This window comes from Chiloscyllium plagiosum, chromosome 4, assembly GCF_004010195.1.
Source record: "Chiloscyllium plagiosum isolate BGI_BamShark_2017 chromosome 4, ASM401019v2, whole genome shotgun sequence".
Lineage (NCBI taxonomy): Eukaryota > Metazoa > Chordata > Chondrichthyes > Orectolobiformes > Hemiscylliidae > Chiloscyllium > Chiloscyllium plagiosum.
Window position 1 is genome coordinate 24,528,113 of NC_057713.1, and position 14,205 is coordinate 24,542,317.

The 14,205-nt window shown below is 38.6% G+C and overlaps 1 protein-coding gene across 4 annotated transcripts in view; it reads left to right on the forward strand.

Moving 5' to 3' along the window:
- The window catches only part of col22a1 (collagen, type XXII, alpha 1), a 302,096-nt gene that overhangs the window by 163,527 nt on the left and 124,364 nt on the right, over window positions 1-14,205 (forward strand). For all 4 annotated transcript variants that reach the window (XM_043687854.1, XM_043687855.1, XM_043687856.1 and 1 more), the window contains 2 exons: window positions 10,661-10,714; window positions 13,747-13,791. In XM_043687854.1, the coding sequence (XP_043543789.1) occupies window positions 10,661-10,714; window positions 13,747-13,791 (99 nt within the window). The remainder of the gene's footprint in view (window positions 1-10,660; window positions 10,715-13,746; window positions 13,792-14,205) is intronic.

Consider the following 14,205-nt stretch of genomic DNA (forward strand, 5'->3'; position numbering starts at 1 on the left):
TTTTGTCATTTACATAAATGATTTGGATGCGAGCATAAGAGGTACAGTTAGTAAGTTTGCAGATGACACCAAAATTGAAGGTGAAGTGGACAGCGAAGAGGGTTACCTCAGATTACAACAGGATCTGGACCAGATGGGCCAATGGGCTGAGATGTGGCAAATGGAGTTTAATTCAGATATATGCGAGATGCTGCATTTTGGGAAAGCAAATCTTAGCAGGACTTATACACTTCATGGTAAGGTTCTCAGGAGTGTCTGTTCATAGTTCCTTGAAAGTGGAGTCGCAGATAGATAGGATAGTGAAGAAGGCATTCGGTATGCTTTCCTTTATTGGTCAGAGTATTGAGTACAGGAGTTGGGAGATCATGTTGTGGCTGTACAGGACATTGGTTAGGCCACTGTTGGAATATTGCGTGCAATTCTGATCTCCTTCCTATCGAAAAGATGTTGTGAAACTTGAAAGGATTCAGAAAAGATTTACAAAAATGTTGCCAGGGTTGGAGGATTTGAACAATAGGGAGAGGCTGAACAGGCTGGGGCTGTTTTCCCTGGAACATCGGAGGCTAAGGGGTGATCTTATAGAGGTTTACAAAATTATGAGGGGTATGGATAGGATAAGTCGACAAAGTCTGTTCCCTGGGGTCGGGGAGTCCAGAACTAGAAGGCATAGGTTTAGGGTGAGAGGGGAAAGATATAAAAGAGACCTAAGGGGCAATTTTTTCACACAGAGGGTGGTACGTGTATGGAATGAGCTGCCAGAAGATGTGGTGGAGGCTAGTACAATTGCAACATTTAAGAGGCATTTGGATGGGTATATGAATAGGAAGGGTTTGGAGGGCTATGGGCCGGCAGGTGGGATTAGATTGGGTTGGGATATCTGGTCGGCATGGACGGGTTGGACCGAAGGGTCTGTTTCCATGCTGTATATCTCTATGACTCTATAATTCCTTAATCATAAAATTACTGTATAAAGCAGTGGTTGTATATATCCCACCCTTTACTCTTTCTGAATAATTATATCTATTCAATTCCACACGATATTCTATTCCAGATTATTGTTTCGAGCACAACTCTCACATGGAAGAACTTCTCCCGCATAAAAGGATGTCACCACATCATAAGGGTGGGCTAAGGATGTGGAGCACAATGTGAATAGAATTAAATTGGGTTAACTGAGTTCACAGTTAAGAAGCTCGTTTTAAAATTACTTTGAAGGAAAGCAGACAGTTGGCAAAACAAAAAAGTTTACGTGCTGTGAACTTACAACACTCTGAAGTTGAACTCAAACTGCCAAAAAGTTAAATAGGAACCAACGGAGCAAAAGACGGAGAGAGTGAGAATAGTTTTGTTGCATCTTTTAGGGCCAAAATGTGGCTCAGGTCCAAAATGTAATAATATCGCTCTTTTCACTGAAGAAACCTCTTAAATCTTCCAAATAGCGAGCTCAATTGCGTTGCTCTTGACAGCAGCTTATAAATTGCAACAGTAACAATGCTGCACAATAGGTTGAACTCTTGCCTCCAATAAATCACTCTACAACATGTTTCAGCTTTAGATTGTGTGTTGAATTTCTGGGAGGTGCATCATCAACTCCTCTCTAAAATCTCTGTGTGGTTCCTGTTGTTACTGGATATGTCTCCGTGCAAACTGTTAAACAGCACTACACTACTGCTTTGTAAGAAGCTGTCACTTTCAACAAAGAACTCTAGTTGGTTGCACATTTTGTGGAAATATTAAATCATTCCATAAAGTGTTATTGGGTTTCAGGATAATACAGAATTAAAGTTTAACTGAGTGTGCATCATCATACCTTCAGTTTAATTCAGGAAAACACAGATTGGTTTATATCGTTTTGATGTGTCGCCTCTTTTCTGAAGATGCAAGAGTGACATTTAATGCAAGGTGCTGCATTTTGGGAAAGCAAATCTTAGCAGGACTTATACACTTAATGGTAAGGTCCTAGGGAGTGTTGCTGAACAAAGACACCTTGGAGTGCAGGTCATAGCTCCTTGAAATTGGAGTTGCAGGTAGATATGATAGTGAAGAAGGCATTTGGTATGCTTTCTTTTTTATAGAGGTTTACAAAATTATGAAGGGTATGGATAGGGTAAATAGGCAAAGTCTGTTCCCTGGGGTGGAAGAGTCCAGAACTATAGGGCATAGGCTTAGGGTGAGAGGGGAAAGATATAAAGGACACCTATGGGGCAACTTTTTCGTACAAAGGGTGGTATGTGTATGGAATGAGTTGCCAGAAGAAATGGTGGACACTGGTACAATTGCAACATTTAAGAGGCATTTGGATGGGTATATGTATAGGAAGGGTTTGGAGGGATATGGGCTGGGTGCTTGCAGGTGGACTAGATTGGGTTGGGCTATCTGGTCGGCATGGACGCGTTGGACCGAAGGGTCTGTTTCCATGCTGTACATCTCTATGACTCTATAAGAATGAATGCATTAATAGCTGCCGGAATCACATGCAGCAAAAATTAGCTGGATGAAAGAAAAGGCAAACCTAAAAATCTTTACAATCACCTTCAAAACAGCTACACTGCTTAACTGGGCATTTGGTGCCATCAAAATGATACCAATCTAGATTTCAAAACAAAGCTCATATCTAAGTTAAACAATAATGTTAAATGTAATATTGAGGCCAAGTATGTCTGCTTCAGTGTTTGCAGATCTCAGCCAAGACAAGTTCTCAGCCACCTCTAGGTGCACCCTAATTCAGGATATTTTTAGAAGTCAGGTGATAATAAGCATTTTTATTAAAGAGTCATACACACAGAAAGAGACCCTTCGGTCCAACTCATCCACGAAACCAGACATCCCAATCTGACCTACTACCATTCTCCAGCATTTCCCATAGTCCTGTAAATCCTTCCTATTCAAGTACCCAGCCACATACCTTTTAGTTGTTGTAATTGTGCCCACCTCCACCACTTCATTTGGCAGTTTGTTCTATACACTCATCACCCTCTCCATGAAAAAGTTACTTTATAGGTCCTTTTTAAATTTTTCCCCTCTCACATTTAACCAATATCCTCTAGTTTTGGACTCCCCAACCTAGAAAAAAAGATTTTTGGCTATTCACCCTGTCCATGCTGTTCATGACTTTATAAACCTCCATATGGTTGACCTTTAAAAGTGGCCTCAACAATGTTCTGTACAGCCGCAACATAACATCCCAACTCCAATACTCAATGTTCTGAACAATGAAGGCAAGTGTGCCAAAATTCTACCTAACCTACCTGCGACTCCACTTTCAAGGAAGTATGCACTGCGTCCTTAGATCTCGTTGTTCAGCAGCACTCCCCAGGGCCCTACCATTAACTGTATAAGTCCTGCTTTCCCAAAATGCTCCACTTCACACTTATCTAAATTAAACTCCATCTGCCACTCCTCAGCCCACTGGCCCATCTGATCAAGATCCCATCTGAGATACGCTTCTTCACTCTGCACCACCTATTTAGGTGTTATCTACAAAATTACTATATTCTCACTCTGTATTCACATCCAAATCATTTGAAGTATAAGACCATTTCTGTAATGGCTTAAGCTCCTTCCTTTAAGTAATGGGTGGAGAATCATTACTACTGGATATACTGCTCTCTTCAATCATTCATTATCTGCAAAATCAATCAGATTTAAGATTATTTTGTTTATGCTATGAGGTCAGTATAAAATAGATCAACTTAAAAATCACACAACATTAGGTTATAGTCCAACAGGTTCATTTGGAAGGATTAGCCTTCAGAGCTCTGATCCTTCATCAGGTGGTTGTGGAGTATAAGATCATAAGACACAGAATTTATAGCAAATGATTACAGTGTCATACAATGATATATTGAACAAACCTGAATTTTAAGTCTTTCATCTTTTAGAATGTGTTGCAGGTTTTGGTTCATTAATATATAAATCCCAGAACTTCTTTTAAGTCACATTCTTGAGATAACTTAAGGTTTTATATCAAAAGGTGACATCTCAGCTAAGACAATGCATTAAACCACCTGATGAAGGAGCAGCGCTCTGAAAGCTAGTGCTTCCAAATAAACTTGTTGGCCTATAACCTGGGGTTGTGTGTTTTTTTTAACATTGTGCACCCCAGTCCAACACCAGCTCCTCCACATCACAGAATAGATCAATCTATCTATGTAGAGTACCAGTGTGACGTAAATGATCCAGTTGCTATAACGCAATAAATATGGACTTCCAAAGGGCAAATCATGTTTGAAAGACTAATGTGCTTCGAAATTTTTTGAAGAGGAAACAGAGAGAGTGAATGAAGACAGTTTTGTTGATGTGGTATACATATTTTTAATAAACGTGTTTATCACAAGATAAGGCAGAATTCTGACCTTCTGGCTCAAAGGTAGGGCCACTACTATTGTTCCACAGTGGTGACCACACATATATACTCTTAATCATGTTATTCAATCTGTTTGTGTCATCTACAGCATGTGGGACGTGAGTTAAGGTCTCCTGGCCCAGAGGCAAGGATACTGTAATTGCACCACAAGTGCCCCCATCTGTTGGAATAACATAAATGGACTTTCAAAGTCATGCAGCAGAAAGATTATGGAATAAAAGGGGCAGTAACAATGTATAAATAAAAGTAGCAGAGAGTAGCAGTCAATGGACATTGTTTGGGCAGGAGAAAGATTTGGAGTGGAATTCCCCAGGGGTCAGCATTAGGACTCTTGCTTTTTCTGATATGTATGAATGACATATTTCTTGGCATGTAGAGGACAAATTCAAAGTTTGCAGATGATGCAAACTTGGAAGTTTTGTAAACTGTGAGGAAGATTATGTAGAACTATAAAGGACATAGACAAGTGGGCAACCAACTTGACAAGGACATATATTCTCACTTTTGTGGTTCAGCAGGTGACCGGATAAACACACTGAATCTTTGTTACTGTCTTTCAATCATTATCTCTGCTACCCCTGGCAAGAGTTCCTGCTTGGAAAAGGAAGGGCGGGAGGGAATATTCTTACCTTGAATGAACTTCTCTCAGATCTTACCATTTGGAGCAGAGTCTTTCCTGGGGAAAGTGAATTAAGAAATTTAAATGCCATGTTGAATAAAACTATATGCATTGGTTTGTTGTATGCTGAATACTGGAGAAATATATATATGGAGTTTGATAGTGACGAAAGAACAAGTTGTCTTGTTCTTTTGTGCAGCAGTAATGAACAGGTTTTCAGTAGATTCATTCAATTCAACCTTGACATAGATATATTTACAATAAACATGCTACATCAACAGAAATTGTAATCAAATTGCTTTATATTAGCACATGAAAAGGAGGACATTAATTGTTTTTTCTTTATTCTGTTAACAACAGAATAACAGGAATGAACTGAATTTTATGTTTAACATGTATCACAATATCATGCATCTATATATTTACAGATAGAGGCAAGTCGGCCTCTATTGCATTGATTTTTATTTGGATGGCAGCCATACTATAGTGACACATATGAAGGTACAACAACTTAACTCACTTTAAGACGGTCTGCAGTTTATTTATTATCTCTGGTTTGTAGCAAGTTTGCAAATGAGAAATCACGGGTGCATTGCTTTATGATCCTTAACCTGCTGTTTTTATATGAAAGGTAATTGTATTTGGGAGTGTACATATTGCAGCATGGAACAATCTTGCCTCACAAAAGCAGTGTATTTCTCCAATTGTGATGATCAAGATGGTAGTAATACTACCTCCTGGAATTACGGATGGTAATGTAATTAATAATTGAAAGTTTGAACAAGATTTTGTGTTATTCATGTCATATGGTTTGAGTGTTAAGTAACTAAGAGAAAGTGAAGGCTGCAGATGCTGGAGAGTCAGAGTCAAAAATTTTGGCGCTGGAAAAAGCACAGCAGGTCAAGCAACATCCAAGGAGCAAAAGAATCAACATTTAGGGCCTACCTTCCTGATGTAGGGCTTATGCCGGAAACATCAATTCTCCTGCTGCTCAAATGCTGCCTGACCTGTGCTTTTCCAGCACCACGTTTTTCAGCTTTGAGTGTTAAGTCGTCAAGTCTCAGAAAAGGCAATCTTGTTTTGAATTCTGAGTCTTATAGTTGCTGACAACCATACGTTAGACAAGAAGTTTGTAAAACTTTGATTACCACCAGCTGACAAACACCAAATACCTCCATATGTCTTTCCATCCTGTGATCAATTTGTAGTAAAAAAACTAAATAATGAGTGTAAATAGGAACATTTCTTACTCAGTATTCTCTTTTGAATAAATTACTAATATTCTTTGTTAAAATACACAAAAATAATGGTCATTTAGTACAGTAATAATAGACGACAAACTGACAAACACCAGACAATAAATCAACTCCTACTGCTCGATACATCCACACCTCTTTATTCTCCCAAAAAATGCAAAGAAAGCAACAGCAATATTGTATCATAGTTATATTATCAACGAGTGTTTACCGAAATAAATCGGTATGCATGTTTCTCAAAAAACTCTGGCTAAAAGAACTAAAGGTGGGCATGAATATTTTCTTCTTTTTTTCTCCCTGATTCTGCAGAACATTTTGGATAACATTGGAATGTAGTTCTGCAGAAACCATCTATTATTAATGTACTAAATGATCATTATTTATGAGTATTTTAACAGTGAACATTAGTAAGTTACTCAACAGAAAAGCAAATACTCAGCAAGAAATGTTCTTATTTACACTCACTATTTACTTTTTACTACAAATTGATCACAGGATGGAAAGACATATAGAGTTGTAAGCCTTTTCCACATGATCCTTGATTCCTTTACTGATTAAATCTCTGTCTATGTCAGCCTTGAATGCACTTAATGACCCAACCTCCTTAGCCCTCTGCAGTAAGATATTTCAAAGACTCACTATTCTCTGGTAGAAGAAATTCCTTCTTATCTTTGGCTTAAATGAGCGACCTCTCACTCTGAGATTATGTTGTCTGGTTCTAGACTGTCCCATAAGGATTGCCCATTTGCCACAAAGCTGAAGAGTAATTTTGTCTCTCAGTTGGTTGCTAAGTTTTGAAAAGCATTATGTCAGAGAACAGGATTACCAGATTCTAGTGTATTCATGGCCGAATTAGATTTATACAAAAGCCGTGGTTTTGGAAAAGTGGAGTTAAGGCCACAGGTCAACTGAGATGTTGCCTCACATCTCAGATGTTATGTTGAGTTATTTAATAAATATCTACCTCCACACACTACAAAACCTACAGAGGGTCTGACATGCTAAGCAATTTGACATTCTCGACATGCAAGTCTATTAATATGTACCAGTCAAGATGAAAAATGGAAATGTCTTCCTAATGCAGTATGCTTTGCTATTCTGAGTGCACAGCACTCTGCTAATTCATGCTAAATCTAGTTTTTAGACATTGACATAATAGGAGATCTTCCAATTCTCAGCACTGATATCTTTCACCTCATAATATATTTTATTCATTTGTAAGTTAAACTTTGTTTTACAATGGCAGTATGCAACTGAATTATATAGGAAAGATACCTTGCCTGTGCTGAATTATCTAAGATTACCAAAAGCATCTATAAATCAGAGTGCAGCCTGTGTTATGAGGAAAAAAAAGCTTATTCTCTTTATCTTGATATATTAAGTCACAAGGTCAACATATTCCATCTATTTTTAGAGCTAGGTGACACACCAGAGGATGTTCACTGCTCTTGAAATCTCAACAAAAATCAATAGTTCTGGGTTGATTTTACATTATGTTTCATGAGATTATGAAATGTATGACCAGAGTTAGAGACTGCAGTAGGTAATATTTCTATATTTCAAAAGGGGTGAGATTGCTAGTTGAAGAAATATGCAAACAGAGCATGTATATCAGATTATAACTACTGTTCATGCAAAGATAAAACCCAAAACAGACGAATTGGGTTGAATAGTCTATTTACATGATGTAATTTTGATTACTTCCAATTAAAATATATAGTCCTATATGAGCTCAATATTCACAGATTAATCTTATTCATGGTGCATCTTCACTGTTGTTCTCTATGTTCAGGAGACGGCTTCTTACTTTGCATACCATTAATGTGTACCCAAGCCATTCAAGATAAACCTTAGACCTATCCCTTGTTGATGAAGGTCAACATTTGTGATTCCCTTGAACCTGCCTCTTATGCAAACAAGAAGTGACTGCTATTTTTACCAAACTCTGAAGTTAATTGCATAAGAGATTACGTTGCCATCCAATGAGACAGCGTGAGCATAAAATCAGGTCATAAAAGCTGGCCATGTTGTGACTCAGTTTTACCAATCTCTGCTTCGACTGCCATTTGCACTTTAATCTTTCAATACAGAAAAACAGAATAGGCAAAGTTAAGATTTCCCACATTTCAGACGACAATGGCAGATGAGTCCGCTCGGGTCAGCTGGTTATATATAATTTTAAATCAGTCAATTTTGTTCTGTAAGAATCTTCTGTCATAATCCATCTCTTCAATTTTATTCCAAATTGTGACTTGGGAACTGAAGACTCTAACAAATTTTATATCTCCGAGCATAGCAGGAACACTGAGGAGAATAAAATTAAATCCTTAAGAGCTGAAACACATATTAGTTTTATCCATAGGAAGGTGAGGCTTCCCTTGACATTCTAAAGTTTAGAGGGAAGCTGCGAGATAGAAATAAATGTAGAATGGAAAGCAGTGTATTGAGATCTTTGGGCATTAAATAAACATAACAAACAGTATGCAACTGACCTTTGATATGATCTCAAGATATATCAGTAAGTTAAACCAAATTCCTAGTTATTAACAGCATAAATTAAGTCACACGGTTTCATATTTTCAACAGAAAAGTTTATACTCACCAACAGTTAAATAAAAATCAAGTACCACTAACAATTCTATATTTTGCAAATATTTTTATTTAACCATCTATGGAATTATAATGCAGGCAATGGACCATTTCCAATAAGATACCACCTAACCACCATCCTTGGCATTCAATAGCATTACCATCACTAAATCCTCCACTGTCAACATCCTGGGATTTATCATTGACTAGAACCTCAAATGGACTCACCATATAAATACAATGGCAACAAAGACAGGTCCGAGACTAGGAATACTGCAGAACTCACATCCTAGCTTCCCAAAGGCTGTCCACCCTCTACAAGACACAAGTCAGGAGTGTGATGGAATACTCCCCACTTCCCTGGATGGGTGCATATCCAACAACACTCAAGAAACTCAATACCCTTCAGGACAAAGCAGATCACTTGATTGAAACCACTTTCATGAACATAATTCCCTCCACCTTCAATGCTCAGTGGCAGTGTGTACTATCTACAAGATGCACTACAAAGATTCACCAAAGATTTTTAGACAGGCATCTTCTAAACCCACAACCACTTCTATCTGGAAGGACAAAGGCAGCAGATACATGGGAACATAACTAGCTGCAAGTTTCCTTCCAAGCCACTCACCATCCTGACTTGGAAATATATTGCCATTCCTTCACTATTGCTGGGTCAAAACCCTGGAATTCCCTGCCTAACAGCATTGTGGATCTACCTACAGCACATGGACAGTGGTTCAAGAAGGCAGCTCACCGTCATCTTTGCAAAGGCAGCTAGGGATGGGCAATAATTGCTGATCAGCTAACTATGCCTTTGTTCTGCAAGAGAATATTAACCAGAAAAGTCTTTGGGATGTTTACATAAATGATGAACAACAGTGGACCCAGCACTAATCCTTGGTTTCCAATAAGATACCACCTAACCACCATCCTTGACATTCAATAGCATTAGGTCACAGGTTTCCAGTCTGGAAAACAACCTTCTACCACCACCCTCTGTCTCGCACTGTCAAGCACATTTTGTATTCAATAGGCCAGCACTCTCTGGATCCCACGCAATTTAACCTTACTAACCAGTTTACCATGTGGAACCTTGTCCATATAGACAATGTCTACCATTCTGCCCTCATCTATCTTCATGTTCACCTCGTCAAAATACTCAATCAAATTTGTGTGACACAATTTCCCATGCACAAAGCCATGCTGACTATATCTGATCAGTCCTTGCTTTTTCAAATGCAGGTAGATCCTGACTCTCAGCATCCTCGCTGGTCTGTAGTTCCATGAGGAACCCTGTAGTTCAATTTAGGAAGCGTGGTCAGCATGGATGAGTTGGGCCAAAAGACCTGTTTCCATACTGCATGACTCTACAATTTTGTATCAGTGCCCCAATCTCCTAAACCATATAGATATTTGAATAAGAATTTGTCATAACAACCTGACCTTACCTCTGTTGAGATGATATGCTATCAGACAACTGCTGAGCTTTAGCTACCTCACACAAAATTAAAATAACGCAGGGCTGGAGTCGCAATGAGTTCACAATTATATCAAGTGTCTCATTATTAGGAGAAAGCCTTTGTCAAGGCCCAGTTCCAATGGCACCCTTGGAGGATGCTGGGAGGCCAATATAGAGGTGGGGTTTCCAGCCATACTCCTCGGCAGCCATTTTTATGACTGTTCCAACCCTATTTCCATCTCCTCAGAATGGTAACAGTTCAGACTTCAAGAATCCAAGACCGTTTACCAGCTTTTACTCCCTCCACTCTCGAGAAAACAATTTGAAAAGCAAAGTTTGATTTATTTAACGTTTTATGTTTTTCACAGGGAGACCAGGGTTATCCAGGAGAACAGGGTTTTCGAGGCATCGCTGGACCACCTGTAAGTTGATGCCTTGAATCTGCCATTTGTAGTTGACTGTAATTGTGTTAGCAATGTGTGTTTCTACGCTTAATTCAGTGGAGAGTAATATCCTCAGCTTTTTTATTGTCTTCTCCTTTCTCCAATCTGAGCTGGCCAATCCTTTCCTGGAGTATATTTCCATGGGAGGGGAGAAAGATTTTCCTTGCAATATCAGGAACCTCATCCTTAACTCAGGACTGAAGAATGACAATGAACATTGGCTAAGTACTAAACTGTAAATGTGACCCCTGTGTACTCTCCATACACTTTCAGCAGATGATGTTCAGAGTCAGTAACCCAGTCCAAAGTATTCTGCTCTCTGACTAGAGTGCACTGAGGCTAATTGCAGCACATTTTGTTGGCAGAGATAATTAAACTTAACATCGATATGAAACCTACAATCTTCATGCTCATGTATGGCTCATCTTCTAATTTGATCTCATTTCATAACTGTTCCTTGTTATCCCATTGGAGGGTAGCAGCACATACAGGTGTTCAGATACTTGTGATAAAATTGTTGGATAGGATTATCAGAAAGCCTAGACTCTGCTTGTTCTATACTGCAGTGATACTAGCATTTTTAGACACATTCAGACTCTTATATTTTGTTTTTAAATTCCCTACAGTGTGGAAACAGGCCCTTCGGCCCAACAAGTCCACACCGACCATCTGTAGAGCAACCCACCCAGACCCATTCCCCTACACCTAACACTATGGGCAATTTAGCATGGCCAATTCACCTGACCTGCACATCTTTGGACTGTGGGAGGAAACCGGAGCACCCGGAGGAAACCCACGCAGACTTGGGGAGAATGTGCAAACTCCACACAGACAGTTGCCCGAGACGGGAATGGAACCTTGGTCCCTGGCGCTGTGAGGCAGCAGTGCTAACCACTGAGCCACTGTGCTGCCCGTATTTTCTCTCTATCATTTGTCTGAGTGCATATTACATGGAACGTGCTTTGCGTGCACCCTGTTTCCAGTGAGCCATAATATACCTGTACCTCTGTGTACAAGCTATTATCATGGTTTGAAAATACCCATGCACTGAAATGAACATGTATTTAAAAGTGTGTTGCCATTTCAACCTTGCGGCCATGGTAATTATTGTTTGCTTCAGAGCCATCAGGCTGTTGTCCAAAAATAGCAGCCAGACTGTCTGCAGTCTAGTTGACCTTCCTTGTTGTTATTTAAAAGAAAGTGCATACATGTTTGGAGGTATGAGAAGGTGGCTAATGGTCACTTCATTGTTACAGCCCTTGTAGTTTACTTTCGTCAAATACTGTAGAGTTTGAACCTCTGCCATGAGAAGGTAAATGATGTGGCATCTGATTGAATCAAGAAGCCAAAAGTCAATTCATGTCTCTTTCATTATCCACCCCTGCTAAATTGCACATGCCATTCCTATCTATCTAAATGCCAACAGTACATGTCCAGAAATGGCCTTTGTTACATTCCCCTCCTTCGATTTCCTAAGTTTACCAAGAATCTATTCTCAGCCTTTTGCTCTTGTTAGTCCCCCACCCAAAAGATATGGGATTAGTTTCTATGCATTCTGATTGCCCAGCCTCGTTTGCTTGACTTCTTCCGTCAATGCTTCAGCAGTTTCAATATCACTCAACTCTGCAACATCAAGCCGTGAATCAGTTATAACTTCCAGGAGCTCAACATCGATAAGACCAAAGTCTTTATCTTTGGTCCATGCTGGAAACTCCATCTCCTTTGTGATGATTTCATTTCTAACTGCAACTACTCTGTCATTCTAAAGCAAGCTGTTTGTGACTTTGACATCCTATGTGACCTTGACCTTAATTTTAAACACTCTATTAAATTGAACACATCATTTGTTCAGTTTCACCTCCAAATTCATCTCAGTTTACTGCTGCTGAAACCATTTTGTTTATCACTTTCAAATTCAATTCTTCCAATAGCCCTTTTGTCATCACTATTTTTTTTCAGAACTCTAAGCTTTCATCCATCACTCTGGTACTTTCACTAACTTTCACCATATTTTCTTATTAATCAATGCACTCAACTTAAAACATTTCAACCTTGCAGCCATGGTAATTGTTGTTTGCTTCAGAGCCTTCAGGCTGTTGTCCAAAAATAGCAGCCAGACTGTCTGCAGTCTAGTTGACCTTACTTGTTGTTATTTAAAAGAAAGTGCATACATGTTTGGAGGTATGAGAAGGTGGCTAATGGTTGCTTCATTGTTACAGCCCTCATAGTTTACTTTCATCAAATACTGCAGACTTTGAACTTCTGCTAAATTCATCCAGACATAGAATTCCAATTGGATTCTCCATTCCTTTGGCCTGTTTCTCATTTTTCCTCCTTTTGGAGCACATTTCAGCTATCTCATTTTACTCTCCAGAACTACTTTTACCTTTCACCTCTCCATCTATAATACTTACTCAAAAAACATCTCTTCCATGGAGCTTTCAGCCACTCTCATTAATGTTTTTTTTTAAATCTGGCTTCATGATGTGGAGCCATTGGTCACTGAGGTTATTAAGTGAGTTACTTATTAAGTAAAGTAAAATGTCCATTTCAAATATTTCTCAGCCCTGTCACATCTGGTTAGCTGATCAGCCATAGTGACTGTATGCCTGACTACAGTACTTACAAGATAGATTAACAAAGAAACTAAACAGGTCATTATCCAACTGGTTCTATCTTTAAATCTGGACTACTCTAAACTATTTACTCAAGTTATGTATTAAAGAAAAATGTAGACTATTAATCTGTAGGCTATTGAACTCCATAAAGTATGCAACAATCATTTCTGTACTTTGTGACAACAGTAATATATTGAAGATCACAGAGGCAAGACTTATGGATCAAAATGTTCTTTCCACAATACTTCTGCCCCATTTTGCAAAATGCTGAAATAAATGGATCATCAATTAGTTAATAATGTATTAACATTTTTTCCTATAGTAGTGCAGATGTTCATTATTGAAAATGGACACGTTATTACATCCAATTCTGATTTATATTTTTGATTCTAGGGTATTAAAGGTGAAGAAGGTCAGAAAGGGTCCACTGGAGAAAAGGTGAGAAATGTGTTGAATGTATACAATACGTTTGATATTCTTTTAAATTCATAACTAAAGCCATTAATATCTGCAACACAGAAGGAGGTTACTTGCTCCATCATGTCAGTGCTGACTCTAGTCTACAACAATCCTAAATTAATCTCTCTCCATGTCTTTATCTTCATGGTTGGGCACTTGCTATGACCATTTAAATGTATTGAAAGAAGTTTAATGCTTTGCTAAAGACATGTTTAACTAACCTCATTGAAATTTTGGGAAAGTTACAGAAAGGGTAAATAAGAGTAATAAAGCAAGTGCAATATATTTGGATTTTCAAAAGATCTTTGACCTGTCAATGCTTCATAACATGATGACATATGTTAGATCATGTGCATTCAGAGGGAAGTAAAAGAAGACAAAGTAATAATTAAA